This window comes from Antennarius striatus, chromosome 12, assembly GCF_040054535.1.
Source record: "Antennarius striatus isolate MH-2024 chromosome 12, ASM4005453v1, whole genome shotgun sequence".
Taxonomy (NCBI): Eukaryota; Metazoa; Chordata; class Actinopteri; order Lophiiformes; family Antennariidae; genus Antennarius; species Antennarius striatus.
In genome coordinates this window covers 9,634,053-9,654,184 of record NC_090787.1, presented here as the reverse complement: position 1 = coordinate 9,654,184, position 20,132 = coordinate 9,634,053, and the positions used below count along the sequence as shown (strand labels likewise).

General features: G+C 37.1%; 1 protein-coding gene across 1 annotated transcript in view; it reads right to left on the bottom strand.

Moving 5' to 3' along the window:
- LOC137604705 (receptor tyrosine-protein kinase erbB-4-like) overlaps positions 1 to 20,132 on the bottom strand; it is a 271,599-nt gene that overhangs the window by 49,888 nt on the left and 201,579 nt on the right. The window contains exons 9-16 of the mRNA XM_068328679.1: positions 19,805 to 19,918; positions 19,034 to 19,160; positions 18,611 to 18,684; positions 14,090 to 14,180; positions 13,488 to 13,687; positions 8,080 to 8,212; positions 4,134 to 4,227; positions 1,770 to 1,924 (exon numbers count right to left, since the gene is read on the bottom strand). Of these exons, the coding sequence (XP_068184780.1) occupies positions 1,770 to 1,924; positions 4,134 to 4,227; positions 8,080 to 8,212; positions 13,488 to 13,687; positions 14,090 to 14,180; positions 18,611 to 18,684; positions 19,034 to 19,160; positions 19,805 to 19,918 (988 nt within the window). The remainder of the gene's footprint in view (positions 1 to 1,769; positions 1,925 to 4,133; positions 4,228 to 8,079; positions 8,213 to 13,487; positions 13,688 to 14,089; positions 14,181 to 18,610; positions 18,685 to 19,033; positions 19,161 to 19,804; positions 19,919 to 20,132) is intronic.

Genomic DNA, 20,132 nt, shown 5'->3' with positions numbered 1-20,132 from the left:
ATATCTGGAAGCCTTTCCCTTCAGAAAAAGTTAAGAGCTGCCCGGTTGTTAATTGTTTGATAGTTATTTTCAAGGGTGGGAATTCCCTGGGAGGTGGTTACTGACCAAGGGTATAATTTGACTTCTAAGTTTTTGAAAGAGGTTTACCACCTCTTGGGCATTAAGGGAATACGAACCACCCCCTACCACCCACAGACTGATGGGGGTGGTGGCAGTGGTTCTCCTCTTTGCCATTTCCCCTCTGTCTAGTCCCGGATTCCAGTGTATTCTTGTCCTCGGTCATTGTCCTTGTCACTGTTAATAAAAATCATACTGTGTCCCCTGCCATCAAACTGGCTTTAGCAGGTATCTGAGGCTACATTTAGTCTCAGCTTTGATTCTGTATGTGACAATCAATTCAGTTATGGGACCATCCACTGCATAGTATGTGACATAATGGTAGTAATAGCTACAGTCTAAAATTACTGAAAATATTTCTATTATTCCTTATTTAAGGAATCAATCTGGGGTTTGGTTTAGATCACCTTTTCTCAAATAGTGAGGGGGGGCGCAGTGCGATGCTGCGCTAGAATAAAGTGTAATTGCACATCCACTACAGTAGTTGGACGTGGCGCTTTCATTGTCAGGAGTGCGCAGGGAGTAGTAGCTCGGGGAACTATGACGAAGCGTCCGTAGCGCTGGGCTTCACACTGTGACTACAGTGGAAGACGAGGAGAGACCTGTGTGTTTACTATGTCTAAAAATGCTGGCAGCGGACAGCAGGAAGCCAAAGACACTACACCCCAATCACATATGCCGCTGGAGTTTTTTTCAGCGAAAACGTGCCGAATATTGCCAGCAGTCATCCCACTTTATGAATGCTACTTCAGTAAACCAACGAGCTCTGTTAGCATTATATAAGGTGGTATTGAGCAGGAGCTGAGAGTTCAGTATCATGCTTGAAACCTCAAACCCGAAAAGCTGTGCACTGCCAAACAAGCTCACTGTAGCCATTAATCCTGAGTTCCTCATTTTGATTAAAAATAAAAGATCACAAATTGTTTTATTCATTTTTGTTTTGTAGGTTAAGGTGTTTTATATATTGTGCTCCTCAGTTAATGTTGATGAACTTAATTTGTTTTTTTTAAATTATTATTTATTGACTTTATTTAATTTTATTTTTCAGTATCAAATCATGCAATAAGTGTCAAAAATGTTTACAGTTCAAACAAGGTTTTATAATTTAAGGCAAATTGATGCACGTATAACTTTGTTACAGACTAAAAAATAATGTTAATACAATTATTCTTTGTTATAAATTGAACTATATTTCTTTTTTTGTTTAATGTTAATAAGGATACAATGTTTTACAGAGTTGTACTTATAACAATTTTAAAGAAAAATTATATTATTTATAGCCGCAGTGGAGAGCGGGGGAATGCAAATTGTTTTGTTCTTGCTGGGGAGGGCACAACAGAAAATAATTGAGAAGCACTGGTTTAGATTAAAGATTTATGTTTGGCATCTAGTTCACCTTATGCTAGTGTTGACATTGAAAATGTAAGACAAAACAGAACACCAAATTTTATTAATCCATACATTGTTTTATCATTATCTCCAATTTACAGTATATTAAAAAAAACATCTGAATGTCTAATCTTTTTTTCTGGTAAAGTGACTCAAAGTAGAAAGAAGTGATTCATGTTTTTTTTTTTTTTTAAATAATGGAAATGTCTTGGTTTGCCTTTTTTCCACACTTAATGAACAGTCCTTGTCCTAACTGTACTTACCCCTGGGTACAGTTTATATGACAGGGATGGCATTCATTGTTGGCTTCTGCATACTTGAAGATGAAACTGTTGGCACCTTGCAGGCCATCGGGACACTTCTCCACACAATTCGGACCATCCTTGAAATGGAGGCATTTTACACAATGCTCTGGGCCCTGGCAAAAGTGAAAATCGATTCACTTTTATTTTCATTTTCAAAACATAAAGTAGTATTGTAGAAAACAGTTTCTGTGTAACCATTACAGAGTTTGCCATTGAGAAAGCTAAGCAACTGCAATCATAATAATGATGCTCTGTGGCATGAGTCAGATCAAGTCTGCGCTTTTAATATTGCATTGCATTTTTAATGATGAAAATGGCAAAAGCAGACGGTTCTCACTACCTGTAAGGTTTTCTCCATGACTGGTGAATATTACACGTGAATGTAAGTCTTCCTGGACAGATCTTATAGCTGTTTAGACAGTTTCACCTTGATTTTGTTTCAAAACTTTCTGTGTGTAGAAGATATAATGCAGTTATACCTGGCATCACAAAGTTGGGTATACAGGGCAAATCTGTCCTTGAACAAATTTAGAGGATGAAATATCTGCAGTAGCCTCATTTTGTAATGTAGACTGATGGATTGTTACATTACTTCATAAATTACTGGCCAAGCACAGGTCTCTAGCAGCTTTATATATAAAGTTGTTGCTCCTGCATCTGCGTTTCAGTAAAAGACGGAGCATGAAATAGAGATAACAAGGAGAAAAGACAGAAGGTGAACAGAGTGAAAGAAGAGACGAGGGAAAGAAAAAAAGAATGATCAAGTAATAAGGAGAAGCAAAGGAAGAGAGACGGCAGGTATGGATGCAGAATAGCACCTAAAAGCAGAGGCAGTGGGAGCAAGTGAGATATAGTATGAATAAGAGAGAGAGTGAGAGAGGGACAGGAGGGAGAGAACGGACTAGTTGCATAAAGCAGTGTGAGCAGAGCAGACAGATAATAACCATCGCTCAAAGCACACACAATGACCATAACAATCCGCCTAGCACAGGATTTATAGAGCTAATATAAGTGAAAGAAGGTAGGAGAGGAGAGGAGATGAGTGAAGAGGAGAGATGAAAAGCTATCCCAAACAGCTTTCCTATCATCAGTGGGCCTGAAGAAAATCTCGTTGACAAACAACACACACAGTCATACATAAGCACATTGAATAGAAATCAAATCAACAACCACGCTTTGGAGTCGCATATCCACTTACATGAATGTCCAAATTGCACACTAGCAAGAAAAAGTAAAACACTAACACATACTGTACTTGACACGTAAGGACTACAGGTAAGAAAGAAAAAATTTCTCCGTAAACAAGGGGTGATTAGGGCAAAAAGATGATAGGAAATGCAAATAACTACCAGATGTTCTGGCAAGTGGATGAGTGTGTGTGAGCACTTGTTCATACTAAATCAGAAGTAGTGCTTGTGCATAGTTTTACATCTATGCATGTCTGTGTGTGTGAGTGTGCACACTCTAGTGCCTCTGTGTATGTGTCCTTTGTAGCTTGCATGTGAACATGTATTCACCTCGCTCTAATTATGCAAACGAAAACTCCCGCTGCTCTTGTCAGCTTTATGTAGGGATGAGCTCGGTTCTTTAAGTACCTTACCATATGCAGCAATTAATGTGCGTGCATATTACTGTGTGTGGGTGCATTTTTTTAATACTAAAAAACCACTGAGCTAAATTACACTACAGTGCAATGAACGTTTGGTCCAGCCGATGTGTATGTGTAACATACAGTACAGTATATGACAGGAATGCTGTTACAAGCAAAGATTCCCCGTATAAATTTTAAGTGGTCTATTTGTGTGACAACTTCTTGGAGAATGTCTATTTCAATCCACTCTTTCTCAGGTATGCACAAGTCCGACTTCCACTTCCAGATGGTGAAAAATCAATCCTCATTTTTGGTTTTCATAGTCAAAACTTTCAACAGGCAGCCAAATGAAGAGCTTGTCAAAGCATGATCCCCTGTCTTTTCTCTCAGTGACGCTGTCTCTAGACCAACAGTAGTCCAATTTCCACAGGCAACCTGTAGGTGAACAGCACCGATGGCGGTCGTTGTTAACCCGGGCCTCGATCGATCCGGTATGGAAGTCATAGATTTGATTCGCATGTTTGATTTGGCAAACATTTTACGTCAGATGCCCTTCCTGATACAACCCCCTGTATTTATCCGGGCTTGGGACTGGCACAATAAGACACTGGCTTGTGCCCTCTTGCGGCTACATTGTAACATGAAGATACTGACTCGCTATATCTTAATTGCCCTGGAGAATAGCATACACTTGAACAGATTTTTTTTAATGCTGTCACAAACAAGCTTACCGGTCCATTGCAGGTCAGAGATTCATCCTCTGCTCGGTCACATTGGCCATCACACTCCACACACACTGACCCATTGGCATACTCTCGGATGTCCCTGAGGGATGAGGAGGCGGAAAGGAGGCAGAGGATTTTAATGGGAGGGGAAATGTGATTCAGAAGAAAAATCATCTTACTTCTCACTTCAAGTACATTCATCCTGTCAAAGACCTTTGAAGCAGTTGCGAAGCAGATTCACCTCTTTCATTAATTCACTGTTCCAAAAAAGTCTTATCTAAGTTATGGACAAAAAAAAGTAGAGTGTCTGAATAATCGGAATAATGTTGATATCAAGTTTAGTTGGTGGAAGCCAATACCTACACTCAGAAGGACATCACTTCTGAATGGTACAACACAGATGCTGCTTTTTGGAAAATTAATTAGATAAATTCCCTTGTTATCCAATTTTTGTATTCCATTTACGTATAAACCCAGAACATTAAAATGGCACAGCAGAATCATGAAATTTGACATTTTGCCTTTGTCACCATAGAACAAAGAAAAAAACCTTTGTTGTTATTTTAGTCAGCGAGGGAAAACAAGTTTGAATCTTAGTAAAAGATCCCAGTGGAATCTAAATTAAATAAGTACTAATTATTCATCTTCTGGTCTATACAAAACCTTCCAGTCAGGGGACTCAGGCTTTGTTTGTGTGAAAGCTGGTTGAAATAATACAAGCTGTAATGTAGCTGGACAATATCGCTAATTCTTAAGACTAATGAGTGGTTGTGTGATGCTATGCAGCACTCTACTGCTCTGTGTTTTCTCTCGTGTGAGACAAAGATACTCTACATTGACAGTGAATATTAAACTTTTTACGCATTTTGTGCAATATGAACATTTGTTTGAAAGTATTTCCTTGACTTAAGCCATGCAAGAACACCCGTGCTTTTGCTGAAAAAATTAATAGTATGGTTAATATTGCCTTCATCATTTTCAATAACATTTCATGAAACCACTGAGAAGATATGTATCTACATTCTGAATGTTTACATGAACAACTGAGATTAAATTCATATAGACTTTCTTTCAAAGTGTGAAAAAATGTACATTTCTAAATTACATGCAGTCTTCCATATGTACATTTAACATAACGAAAGATCTACAAATTTTCAAATCGTCCTTGTTAGATAAGATTTGCTGTACTGCTGACATTATATAGGAGTAAAGATCATGTCACAAAGATAGGGACAACATGATTGAGTTCAGTGATAGATAATAACCACGTAACAAACACAATCATGAATTACATTTTTAAACCATTGTATCTTAAGAAACACGTGGTGTGGCAAAGTCTCAGGTGCATACAGCATATATATGTGTGTGTGTGTGTGTGTGTGTGTGTGTGTGTGTGTGTGTGTGTGTGTGTGTGTGTGTGTGTGTGTGTGTGTGTGTGTGTGTGTGTGTGTGTGTGATGTGCTCATTGTGCTAACATTTCCAAAGTGGATGGTATGGATGTGCAGGTAGACAGGTAGGCAGGGCGTGGCCCCGTGCGCAAGTTGTGACTGTGACACGCAGTGACACGCCTAGCCCCCCTGCCCAAACAGCATCTTCCGGTCCTCCTCATGCCTCCTTAATGCGGCCACCAAAGATCTTTTGATCAAGATTAGACTCTGACCTTAGTCAGTTCTCCAGAAGCTCTGCAGGACAAACCCCCCCCCCCTAAAATATTGTTTAAAAAAAATACAGGTGGAAGGTGTGTGTGTGTGTGTGTGTGTGTGTGTGTGTGTGTGTGTGTGTGTGTGTGTGTGTGTGTGTGTGTGTGTGTGTGTGTGTTGTTGGGAGGGAGGTGCTCTTTACGAGGTTAATGACATCAAGCTAAATTTCATTTCAAAGTAATGGAATCCCTTCTTCTGAAACTCAACAGGGGTGCCTTTAAAATCTTTAATATTTGTCAAAGTAAAGGGAACATTACTGTTGAACCTAAAGCCTTGAGTTTATTTTAGTTTTGATGAGCAAGTTATGAAGCAGGTCCTTCACCAAAAGACGAAGAAGATTACTTAATAATTCAACCACTCCTCTTCATCGCTTCATAGGGCATTGTTGGCTTTCTATCTGTAAAGCGCTTTGAAATGTCTTCAGATGTAAGTAAGTGCTATATAAATAAAAGTTGATTGATTGATTGATAGCTGGTAGGGGATGATCAAGGACAAACACATCTTAATGTGTTTGTCCTTGATTTGATCACAATATCCTGATGCTGTATGCTCCTGAAACTATTCTTGCAGGGGTTCTGTCAAAAACTTAATAAATTAATCAGTTTGATCTTTGCTACATTGATAACCTTCACATTGTTGTCTGAGAGCATGTGGTGGTGATCCCTAATAGAAATACAATAGTTAGTGTCATGGATTTTTAATCCAAACTCAGGCTTAAAACAGACTGATGATTACAGCTTGCTTAAGATGAGGCCTATATATATTTGCTCCAACAGTAATTAGAAGCAAGGCATCAATCTGCTTTTAAAATGCAAAACATGCTTTATATCCATCTGCTATGAAGGTGGATATAGAGCTGGGGTTATCAATCATTAGATTACTTTGAAATGAGGTCAGCGACTGTGAAAAAAGGTTATTTTTATAACTCCATACAATTTGGGATTACCTTCAAATCAATGTCCAGTACACCAAACGTGAAAAAATAAATAAATAATCAAATCAAAGGCAATGTGGCAGACTTCAAATTCATGGAAACAATTTCGATGAATTTCAAATTGCCAGCTTTTAAAGAATAAAGTAAAAAAAAATTCAAGCAAACATGTTTTTCTGATAATCGTAGTTTGTCATAGATACAGTCGTGTCATGATGAAGCAGCCTGAGATATGACGGTGGATCATGAATACTATTGGACAGATTTTATTCCCTTTGTGAACACAGCAATGCACATTTAAGAAACATTAGCAGACTGGAAAGTATGGGCAAATTCAATAGTTTTCTCCAGGCAAAATTAATGCAAGCATAGGGAGTTTGAGGTGAAAAACAACAAAGAAAGGACCATTTCATCTCTCATTATCCCTGTTTGAGTATTTTGATTCTAGGAATTTCTTAGAATTGTGGGTATTTTGTTGGCCGAGACAAGGCAGTGTTTGTCCTTGGTCTACCCACAGAGTTGTTCAAACTAGCATGATATAAATAAACAGCGTAAGAATGCAGTTAGCTCTGAAATTGTGAAATTGAATGTCATTGACGGTTTTATTATATATTTCATTCCTCTTGAAAAGAGATGCTTTTGCTTTTTCCGTTTACTTTCCAAATTAGCGATCATTTTGGTTAGCCTGACACAAAAAGTGCACACAGCAAGTGATGAGATCAATTTGGGTATCTTGTCAAGTATGCTACCCTTACAAAGCCACACCACAAATTGTCAAATTTTGGTCATGCTCTATTTTTAAAAAAACTAATTGCTGGGGTACAAGGGCAGACTGGTCTGTGACTTCCACCCAAACTGTTCTTAGATGACGTTTTAGTATTAACACCATTTCTTGCTGATTTAAAGACAATCCAAAGGAGGGAATTTTCATGTGGGAATTTTCATGTTCTCATGGTTATGAAGGAAGAAGCCTGATAAAAATAACACTTGAGTGCTTGAACTGTAATTACTTTACTTTTATATTTACTTACCGGTAAACCTTTTAAGCATGCAAAAAACAAAATCAGATAAATGCAATGACAAATCTTTGGTCAATATTTTCTCAAGAAGAAGGCAGTAAAATAATGCTTATCCACATTGTCTTTGCAGCAATAGCATATCTCTTTAAGTTCACTTTGTCCTCTGATAGAAAATGTTTAATTCTCTCCAAAAACTTGGTTACATGAAGAAAATTGACTCCATCCATCCATCATGATAATAGACCACACATCGGTACTATATGGGAAGGTTGTGTTGATATGTGTGCATAAATGTGACTCACCCTTCATAAAGATTACAGGTATCGACACAGATTCGTCCACGGCTGTAGTATTTGCAGGTAAGGCACTGGTCTGGGCCAGGACCCCAACACCCTGCATCCGAACATAGTGGGTTGCACACCATGTGCTCCTTAGCTACAGGCAAAATGAAAGACATTAAGACCACACAATTGAAGTCAAGCAGGATGCTGTTCTGCTTTGATGACTTAGGGTTTATGCTCAGCATCTGCACTAATTTGCTTTAATTAGCCACCTATAAATTCATCCCAAAATGGCCTATTGCTTATAAGAAGAGACAGGTCCAAATTTACCAAGGTACATGCAATTTGTGTGGGCTCATTTTTCCAATAAATTTGTCCACCTACACACAGCAGCTGTTATTTTGTTGTAGTCTATAAAAGGTGTACTCATGTTGAAATGACTTTCCAAAACAACGGTTCCAATAACTGAGGCAAAGCAGACATCAAGCTGCTCCTTCAGTATAAAAATGATGAGCTAACAGTGGAAAAGCATTGGTACGGTTGGATCCAGAAAGTGAGAGCTATGCTAACGTGTTGACTTAGACCTACTGATGAGAGTCCAGAAAATTCAAACCTGGAAATATATTTCTTCTTTCTAATTCAGTTCAATAATTAACACAACCATTAAGGGCATTTCACAAGATTGAATAACAAAAGCAAAGAGTTACCTTAAAAAACATCAGTATTTGATTTCAAGAGATCCATAGCAGGTGATGAGTAGTTCTCTAATGCCATAGTAAACCACCTTTATTTTCCATGTGCTTGATTTTCTTTTGATTGCATCTAGTCAAAGACATATATCACCCCTTTCTACCAGCCCACTCAGAGTGAACAATCTGTTTTATGTCCATTCTGTTTCTGCATCACTGTTTTTCAAGTAGTATCAACAGTTTCAAGCCATTACATCTAGTTAGTTCCCCTCTTGTGTCTGCTTCTATTATATCTCGCTCGTTCTTTTATCCCCCCTCAGCTCTTAGCTCTACAAAGGTGACTACATCTGAGAGCATTACAGTGACAAAACGACTTTAACAGGTTCATCGCACTGCAGATACATAAGGAACTATTATCATAACATCTGCATTTGATGTTCTTTCCCTTGTATTGACGGATTTTAAAACAGTCTTTTCTCTCATCTTTGCTCCTTTCTTGGTTTGGTAATAAAAGAAAGGATCCCTGTTGAATTCAAGGTTCTGGTCATATGTAAGCCAGGGGCTATGCCTCACTGTCAGCTACAGCCAAGCTCAAAAGGCTTAAAAATTCACACATAAGGATACAGATATATGGAGGAAACAGAAATGCAGTGTTTTTTTGTTTTTTTATTGAGGGAAGAGGATGAAAGTATTGCCTTTCACTAGAGAAAACCCTCTCTGTTGGGTTTCCGGTGCCTCTGGGAAAATTGACCAGAGAGAAGGACAGATGAAGACAGTGAGGGTGTGAAGAAATGAATAAAGGAGAAATAAACACAAGAGACAGAGTTGGGTGGCTTTTTAGCGATACAGCACTTTCTAGATCAAAAAGATACCAACTTTAGATGTTTCTGACATGTCTGGAAAGCAAAAGCCCGTGGGTCTTGACATGTCAGATGCCTTTCTGAATACCACAAGATGATTAGATAGATAGATAGATAGATAGATACTTTATTAATCCCGGAGGAAATTATATAATTAGATGGATGTTACGACCCCCTCTGTGCACTCATTGGTTGACTCTCTGTCAATGTTGTTTGAGTTATTTAAAGTGCAGTGTGTCGCCCCCAACCCGTGATTGGACCTATCTGAAGGGGGTGTGGACCTCAGCGTCTCGCTCCTGCAATATTCTGGCCTTGATTGGTTACGTCCAGTGTCTATCCACCAATCGTTGGGATGTGGCCGGAGTCTCAGCTTTAAAAGCCCCGCGAGTGTGACAGTCGAGGTAGCTGCCACCTTTGCTACACAGCTCGCCATGTGCCTCTTGATGCTGTAGGAATGTGATCTGGTCTGTGTTAACGGAGGCACGTTAGAGTTATGTGAGGAGACGAGCCAGGGATACCAGATTCAAAAACTGACAATGTAACAGTCAAGGGTAGGTCTTATTTTGTCAGAATACACTAGGCTTAGGGGTGTTGACTTTCCTTGTATGTATTCTTGTTTTTGTTTTTTTAGTAGTAAATAGACCGAGTAATTGTTCAGAGTTTGGGTTTGTCTGTCTTGTTTCGGTTTACTTATTCGTAAGAATGTATCAGCTCTGTTTTAGTGAGTCTTCATTTCTTACATTATTTTCTTTGTGTTGAGCAGCACCCATCGTTTGGTTTTCACACCTCGTTTTGTTTTTCAATTAAACTACACTGTGTTAATTAATAACTCTACGTTAACCATCTCAAAATGGTTTTATGTTCCATTCCCTTTTCCACCACGAGCTAAGGATAGTCACATAAATGGGGGCTCATCCAGGATTTGAACACGGGACCTCTTTCATCTGTATTGTTCCTGAACTGTATTGTAAATCAAACGATTCCGGATAACATAATGGCAGACTCATTATCCAGGTTGTAGAGACATTGATAACATTTGGTAATATTGGATGGTTGCGTATGGGATTTCATAACAAAACCTATTGGTTTGTGTATTAAGGGGAAGGTGTTATGGCCCCCGCCATGTACTCATTGGTTAACCCTCTGTGAATGTTGAGTTATGTAAAGTTCAGCTCATGATCGGACCCAAATGAAGGCGTTGTGGAAAATTTTTTAGAAATTATAAAAATTTTAATAAATAAATCAAAAAAGTCAGAATCACTTCCAAAGTCTTCTGGAGTCTCTTTGCCCCCATTGATTAGAAAAAAAGAGTTCATGTCTTTCTGAAACTGAAAAGCTTTTGCTGCCATCATACTTCTTGAATGTCACTTGCAGTAATTCTACTCAAAAGTATATTTGCTTTTCTGCAAGTAAAACAGACAAGATGTATGTGGACCTTTTGACTGAATAAAATTTATCAAGGATACTATTCAAGGGTGAACGGTTAAGGAATACTAATGGTTAGTCTTGCTGTTTGCTCAACTTTGTACAATAGAGTGAAATTTATTGTCTATATTCAAACCATCCCTGAGAGCAGTAGAACTAACTCCACTTCTCAGTCAGTACCTCTGTTAATGAGAATCAATCTAATTTAAATGCTTTTGTGGAAGAAAACCAGAACATAGTAAACCCAAAATATAAAGGAAAGAAACACAAACACAGGATGGAAAGGCACTGATCAAGCAGGAAATCAATCTAATGACCCTGTAGCTTTGAGTTGACAATGTTAACGATCATGCTGCGTATTTGTTTTAAATATAGAATCTCACACACTCTCCTCTTAAGTGTGTGAGACTCAACCTTCATCAGATCCTGCTAGGCTCAGTCAAGTGTAGACACACAAATGCACACTCCGATACACACACAGAGACATGTCAAGGAGAACGGTGTGTGTTCCTGAATCTGACCCAATCTTCATAGTCACTTGAGAGAGACTGTGTGTGTGTGTGTATGTGTGTGTGTGTGTGTGTGTGTGTGTGTGTGTGTGTGTGTGTGTGTGTGTGTGTCTGTGTGTGTGTGTGTGTGTGTTCTTCAACAGTAAGAAACTGCCCAGGTGAAAGAAGCACATGAACAGTGAAAAGGTGTGATACAAATAATACAAATACAGGCTTATTAATGCATAATGTATCATTATGCATATATCCTTATGTCAAGGATATATTAAAATCTGTAATAAAAAGTATTCCCTCATCATTTAATGAATGTTAATATTTTCTTGTAGCCATACCTTGCCTTGACCTTGCCTTGTCATCATTTTTTTCTGGCTTAGTTATGGAATTTTAGTAATTTAGAACTCTAATATTAATTTAAAAATTATTAAGATCATTGAGATCATAATACAATTATGATGCAATTGTAGTCGTATTACAACTACAGTTTCTCTAATTTCTCTACAGCATCCATGGCACATATTCTTTTCCCCTCAATAAAATCCTGTGGCCGCTGAAGAACACCAATCTCATCATTTTGTTTAAATATAACTGTCATGTCAGTAACTCTTTCAATTAGTTCCTGACATTGTATTTTTTTTAAACATTTTTACAAATAAGGACATCATTTTGTCATAACATTATAAAACATCAGGCCAGAAACACTCTCAATGGTGACAAGTGATACGGAATGAAATAAATACAAAAAGTCACAGTTTATGAAGTTGATGGATGAAGTGTAGGTTTTCTTTATATATGCTATCCTTTTGGATAAGAGTTGTGTCCAATATTCCAGGCTTTCAGCGGATTTTTAAAGGTTACATTTCATTAGAAAGAAAAACTGATAGCTCTTTTATTAACCGTCCATGCATCCATTTTCTTACAGACATGATGATTGCAATCAGCTTCTTGAGTTGCTTATCTTTCTTGTGGGTCACAGATCTGTTCCGATATATCTTCCCTCAAATTCACTAATTCCAGTGGAGATGCTCAAAGTTGGGCATCAACCACTTTCAGAGCAGAAGGCAGACAGAGAGGTAGTGGCACAGATTAACCAATCTTATTGTTTGGATTTGGTCACCACGATGGACTGGGGCTGAGCTTCTTCATCCAATTATTTGGGACAAGTTGTTTCAGACAATTATTAATTAGAAGTAGTACAAAATTATTTATTTTCCATACTGATCAAGTCTCTAACTATATTCTTGTAATAATCATAACAGAAATACAATAATAATGAAATATATTGACAACTAAATAAAGTAGTACCTTGAGATATGAGGTTCTCAACACATGTTTTTTGTGATATGAGCTATTGCTCTGTCCACATTTTCATTTGGCATCTCACTGCTACTGGATGGATACAAAATCAGCTAAGACTGCTTCTCATTAGCAGAGTAAAGATGTAGCTTGTGTGTGCTTGTGATTTTTTTGTGTGTCTTATTATATTTCATCATATTCTAAGTGTCTAATTAATAATGTATCATGCACAGGTAGAGTATACATGTCTACTGATTGATTGTTTTTTCATATTTGAGGGGTGTGGGACATCTTTACAAGGCTGGAATGGGTTAAATTGATGTTAAAATGATTAGATGGGGAAAATGAGTTACAAGTAGTGTGACTGACACGATCAGTCATGGAACGAATTAAACCCATATCTCAAGCTACTATTTTATTGTGAAGAGTTATTGCTGTAATTGAGGTCATCTTTAAATTGTTTGGTACCATTTTGGTTAATTTATTTGGTCACATTTTATTAGCTTGTTTTTCAGAATGGACGGGATGTGTATGATAAAAAAGGGAAAAAAATATTGAAATAGTTCCATATCTGTATCATGCAGCAAGAGAAGTCAAATCATTTGTCTATTTCAGCACACAGTGTTTGTGATGATGTGTAAGTATCAACTTACAGCACTTTTGTGGGCTGCGATTGTTGCGAATGAGGGCCTTTTGGTTTCCAGTGCGAAACAGTCTTGTCCAATTGACGGTGCTGTAGTAACAAAGCTGGCTGTTCTCTGCAATGTGAACATTCCCAGCACTGATCTCTTTTAGGGACTGGAGCTGCAGAGATGAGATGCCCTGCTGCTTTAACACCAGCAGGGAGATTCCACTGTAAGGAAGGAATGGATGAGGATAAAGAGGGCCAGATAGGAAATAAGGGTAGATGAGAGGAGCAGGACAAGAAAGAAACAAAAAGAAGAAACAAAACATGTCAAGAAGGATTACTAATATTTATCTTATAATAATATTAATAGTAGTGTAACTTGTAGCTCATGAACTTGTTATTTAATAGTTTTGTGAGTGGTGATTGAAGGTAGGTAGAGGTTATTGTTTTTTCCTGCTAATGCTAATACTTGCTTTATTTTGTTCATGCACCTGTGCTAAAGAGCTAAACACAACAGTCACTGAGTCCTCTTTATTTTATGTCCAGCATATGTTGTCCAATTTTTCAAAGCAATGTGTCAACAAAAGGCAAAAAAAAAACAAGAGAAAACTGTGATCAGATTTGTACCTGTACAATGCTCTTCCTCCAATAGTTGCCAGATTGGAGAAAACACTTAAGTCTGTCATGTTGTCAGGCCAAGACTGTATGTTCAGAAATCCTGAATGCCAAACACAAAGGTCAAAATCAGCCATCAGCATTTTTTTTTCTATCACAGTTAACACAGTGAAAAAGGTAAAATGTTTGGATTGGACCACAGGAGCCACACCATCTCAGACTCATTCAAAATCAAACAACTTGCAGGGGTTTGATACCACAATGAAGCACAAAGTTTAGTATATCAACATTTCTTCATTTCCTTTCTCTGCCCCCACACTGCTTAATCATTTAGAAGATTAAATGAAGAGCTGAGTGGATGGCTGTGGCTCATTTAGGATTTTCAATAATTGATTCAGAAATATAAAATATTTAGTAAAGAAATGGTAGGTTGTACAATCCCCCCGACAGCACCAGGGGAAAAACAAAACAGCTGGATGAAGTCATGAGACAGTAATATGCAAAACGTGGGTGAGGGGGGTAAATGTAACATATAACAAAGAACATGATGAAGTAACAAAAGTGTAGGTAAACATATTGATGAGTAAAAGACAAACTTTCTCAAGCTATCCTTTGTGTCTGTAACACACCTGTTTGACTCAATGAAATATTTGTAAAACCACAGTGGAGTCGCAAAGAGTGAATAGAACACCTACAAAACCTAGGGCTCTTACAGGACTTTTGTGTCTGAATGGTTAAGATAAGTCAACAAAAACATCCGTACATCCATCCATCCATCCATCCGTACATCCATCCATCCATCTATTCATCCGTACATCCATCCATCCATGCGTACATCCATCCATCCATCCATCTTCTTTGTCTAGGGAACGTTTTTGTTTCTTATCAAGATGTAAAAAATGCTTGTAGTGACCTACATTGCTGCACATCTGCAGTGAGAACAAGGTGCAGTGATTAAATCAAATTTAATCACTGGAATTCAGCATCATGGCCTGCACCTTCAAAGAGGTCATTCCTAGACATTATCAAACAAAGTATTCAAGGAAAATAATCGGGAACTAAATATTGAGCTTCTTAAATATGTTTTAAAATTATGACATTTTTTTCCACAAATCAGAAGGATAGAAAATCCAAATTAATGAAATTAGTTGGTTTAGCTTACAACCTACGAACTTATGACTGAATATTGCAGTTTGATCTGTCTAGACACAACCTTAGTTTGTATTTCTTCAGCATATATCTTCACATTTTGCCAGCATTGGCTTTTAGGATTTTGCTGGAATCTTGATTACTCTGGAATACTCCCACACCAACAAATGCAGACCTATTTTCTTGGCATTACTTTCTCTTCATAGTTTGCTTAGCAAAAACAAAATAGTATAACTTTATCTAGTAACATAAGTTGTAGTTGAATTGCAGTTGATTCATGAGGTCAAATATTTCAGACCTTTACTGCATTATTTTCCAAATGTCTTTCTTGGGTTTTAGAACTAATGGATGTGACATAGCACACAGTCACTAACTTTGGATGTGGACAGTGTTCTTATTTGCGAGAAGAGGTTATATGGAGTGGAGGAGGTTCTATTAAAAATAAATAGCTCAGAGATGCTCATTATTAAACAAAGGTTGCTAACTAAATGTTGGGACAGTGAGTTTAGTTAAATATTCAATATTTTTAGTGTGCAACTAATTCATGGCATCCTAATATATATATATATATATATATATATATATATATATATATATATATATATATATATATATATCTATATATATATATTTATTTTTGGACAATGGTTGTTCGTAAAACAGTCTGGTTTATTACACTGTGATCTTGATGTCATAGTGTGCACTTAAACACTTAAAAGATGCAAGGAATTCCCACAACAACCTACGTACTGTACATCTGCAGTGAGAACAAGGCTTAAATATAGCAGTCCATAAAATTGTTGTACTTTGCACAAAACTAATTGTCTTAATGGAAAAAACCCGCAGTGTTGCACCTCACAGCAGTGCTCCTTTGAGAGATGGTGGTACTACCTAATCAAGGTAACAAGCTGTTGGATGCTGCAACCTTGCTGGGCTGCTGTGATACTTGTTAATAGCACGTATAAGCAAGTAAGGTGCATATTTAAATGTACATGCTTAGATCCTTTAACTGTATGTTGGATTTGGGACTTCATTCATCCTCACTTGGACAGTGGTAAATGATTTTAAATAGAGGGCTAAGTCACACAGCAAGGTGCAATGAGCTGAAATGATGTGTGAACGTTTATGCAGTGAGTGTGAGATGCAGAAAATGATAATGAAACATAAAACCATTACTGCATTCTGTAACTGAACTTATGAAGAAGCCATTATCCAGCAAAGGTAAAAAAATACTCCTCATGCTTGCAACGTGTCTGATTTTCACACTTCATTTTAATTCATTAAGCCTTTTAATACCAGATCCTTCAATTACAATTAAATATTTTGTCTATTTCACACCTGCTGCAGTCTTTGTTTTCATTCAACAAAGGCAGCAGCAGGTCTACACTCTGACTGCAGGGCTTTAGACAGGTTTAGGGTTGAATATACAGTAGTAACGATAATGACAACTCTTTGTTGGTGCTCTGTAATGTTCGGTAGTGAAAATAAGTCCACTGATATCCCATGTTTGTTAAAAACAATCCAAAAAGAAGCCCATAACTGTATGAGACAGTCCAGGTCATAAACCCCTCATTGGTACAAATAATGAAAATTGTTCCTCACTTTTCATATCAGCTGCAGCACACAGCAATTCTAGGAAATTTTGAGGTCCGGAATTGACATGATCAATCTACCTGTTTGCGATTTATTTTAAGGATTGCCATACATCAGCATTACATTACTGTTGGGTTTGCTTTGGCTGTATGGGATTTAACGAGAATAGGTAAACATAGATCAGAAGCCCAATCTATTCCACAAAAAAAATCAAACAGCACAAACCCTTCTGAAATGGTGTCATGAGCTCAAAAGCAGTCAGCAGTGGGGACTAAATTCTAAATCACAAAGGGAAAAAAAATAAGCTGAATTTGGGGAGCTGATACGCAGGATGCTGCTTTTCTACACTGTTCATTTCCAAACTGGAGCATTGCTACAATGACCTTTAGGTCACAGAGGAAGGTTGGCTTCCTCTGCTGAAAGTCATGTTCTCTTGACAGATGAAAGAGATGACAAGCTGAGCTGACAAACGTCTCTCTGTATTTTCTTTGGCAAACGGACTGTCCCCATCATCTGCTCCCAAACTCACTGACCAAAAGAAAGCAAACAAAGACAACAAACAAAAGAAAGAAATTCATCATCAGAAAAACCAAACTGATTAAGTCAAGTCACACTTAACATTTCCTTCTTAATCACAGTTTGCATTCAGATCGGTGAAACAAAATACGGAAATTATGCACTTAGAATACCGAATGTCTACAAATAATATTTTATTTTCAAATAACATAATTAACAAATCTTAATATATGTGACTGGTTAAGACATTTTCTGATATAGGGCTAATTGTGTGTTTGACTCAGATTGTCTACTAATTATAATGTAACTTTAAATCTGTCCTTCATGTCTTCTGCTTATACTATTTGCACAATGTCATGAATGGTTTTTTACTGAATGTCGTACTTGCAATGAAAGCATTGTCCCACAGCAACAGCTCGACGAAGACAAATCAAACGGCACTTTCATGTTGTAGATTATTATTATTATTATTATTATTATTATTATTATTATTATTATTATTATTATTATTATTGTTGTTGTTATAAATAATGCTAATGATAAATAATACTTGATAATAATAATTAATAAAAAAATTTACTGAAATAAATTTCCTTGCCATTAGTTACACAGAAGGTCATCAAATATAAGTAAAACATAAATATCTATGTCACTGTTAATTCCACAGGTGCTTTTCAGTAAATAAACTGAATGTAACCCTGCAAAGGATGCAGTCCTATCCATGGTAAGTAGGGATTTCATGAGGCTTCTGCTTTTCTAAACCTTCTTTCTGAAAAAAGAAAAAAAAAAAATGTCAACCAACAATATTTAACAGTAATACTGTCACATCCGAGATACAAGGTTTCTTTGTGATGGTGCTGTCAAACGTCCGGGCTGAAAATATGACAATGTACATGCATCTCAGAAGTGGTGGTGGCATATGGGAGCTAGAGGATTAACGATGCGGACCACATGTTCTGGATCTTTTCTTCATGGTGCGTGAAGGGAGAGCTAGGACTCTGAGACTGAGGCAGGGGACTCCCCAAGGGAGGAGCAGCAGAGAGACATAGGAGATTGAAAGACTCATGTGATATTCATCTTCCGCTGCATTATCTGCCCATGGTGTGGACAGTCTCGGGGGGAGGGGTGGAGTGAATTCAAGTATATACAAAGACAAATACATAAAAAAAACAATAACATATATGAACACAATATATGGAAGTGCTTTTTTGTTGGCTTAGCAGTTCATTGGTGTATTTTTGCAAGGATGCATGCTGGATGAGTTGTATTGCCCACCTGTGATCTCACGAACAGTGTGGAACACATTGAGTTTTTCTGGGTCCAAAGCTTCAATGTTGTGATAGACATCTCTGCAATTCAAAAATGGAACATCAGAATTTGTATTTTATATGGCATAAACCTTGTTTTTCTTAATTATCTTCCGGCTCTGCTCAGAAGGTAATTAATTTCCCTTGAAGTAGTCTTGTTTCTTGTGAACCTTTACCTACATTAATTTTAAATTTCCATCCAAGTGTAAGATATGTATATATTTCTTTTTGTCTTCAAAACACTCGTACACACCACTTTTCCCTATAGGAAACCCCCTTTTTTTGCTCCTTAGAGTATATATGACATCACATGTTCTAAAATTATCACACTTATACTGCCGGAAGTACCCCGCAATTTCAAAATAATAAATAAAATATTCTTATCTCTAACCCTTTGATTCCTGTGATGAGGAACACTAAGTTGCCGTTGATCTTGGTGCAGTTGACAAATTGATCAATGTTGTTGGAGTCTACCGTCTGAGCTGTCTGGAGGCTGGCAGTACCAATTCCATCACAAGCTGGAAAGCACAACAACATATTTGTTGATTTCCAGGCATTCATGACATATTCATGTTACATATTTACATATTAGTCATGTAAAAAAATAGAATACATACTGCACAATGTTATAAAATATCAGCATCAGCAAACAAAGCATGTTGATGTTTTCTCTGATTATTTATGTATTTTAATTGAAAGTCTTTAACAGACATGACCATGAAAGAACAAGCTGCTGGGCTCCTTTTCCCATCAGAAGCATTTTCAGTAGTCCTCAGAAATAAAATGTTATGTGTTTTGCATTATGTACCACCCATCCCCTTCCCTTCCTGCCAAAAAAATAAAAATAAAATAAAGAATACAATTTTAGTTCTTCGTTAACGCTCCTGTGTTTGGAATAAATCCAAAGTCCGTCTTTGTTATGAACATATTGTACATGACAATTTTAAATAATTTGAAAATATTTATTGTCGTGCATATGCTTAATATTATATCCTCTATACATGCCCTATAACAGATTACCATGACTGGACTCATTTAACTACATCATTAATGGTTAAATAAACATACTGATTAATGATATGTTTTTATTTATTATTTATTCTTTTAAATTTGTTTTTATTTTCTTTTTATGGTATACAGTCAGCATATATTTGAGTCATACCTTTCGGACAAATGTCAGTACAAGGAATGCACATCTTTATTCGGTTTTCCTCCACCTCCATCTTGTTGCTGGGGCATGCTCTCACACAGGAGCTATGATCCACCACAAAGTTATCTGTAAAAGGGTTTATGGTAAGTGTCATGTACAGATGGCTGCCATTTGTCACATGGGACTAGAAAATAGAACATGTGACCTTCTTTAGACATTTACATTAAATAGCATTGGAAGTCAGGTTAACTTATTTACATTGGTATACTTCTTTTTAGATAAGTACTAGATGAAGAATACTAATGCAGCTCTACGTGGGCACAAGCCATTGTCTTCTGTA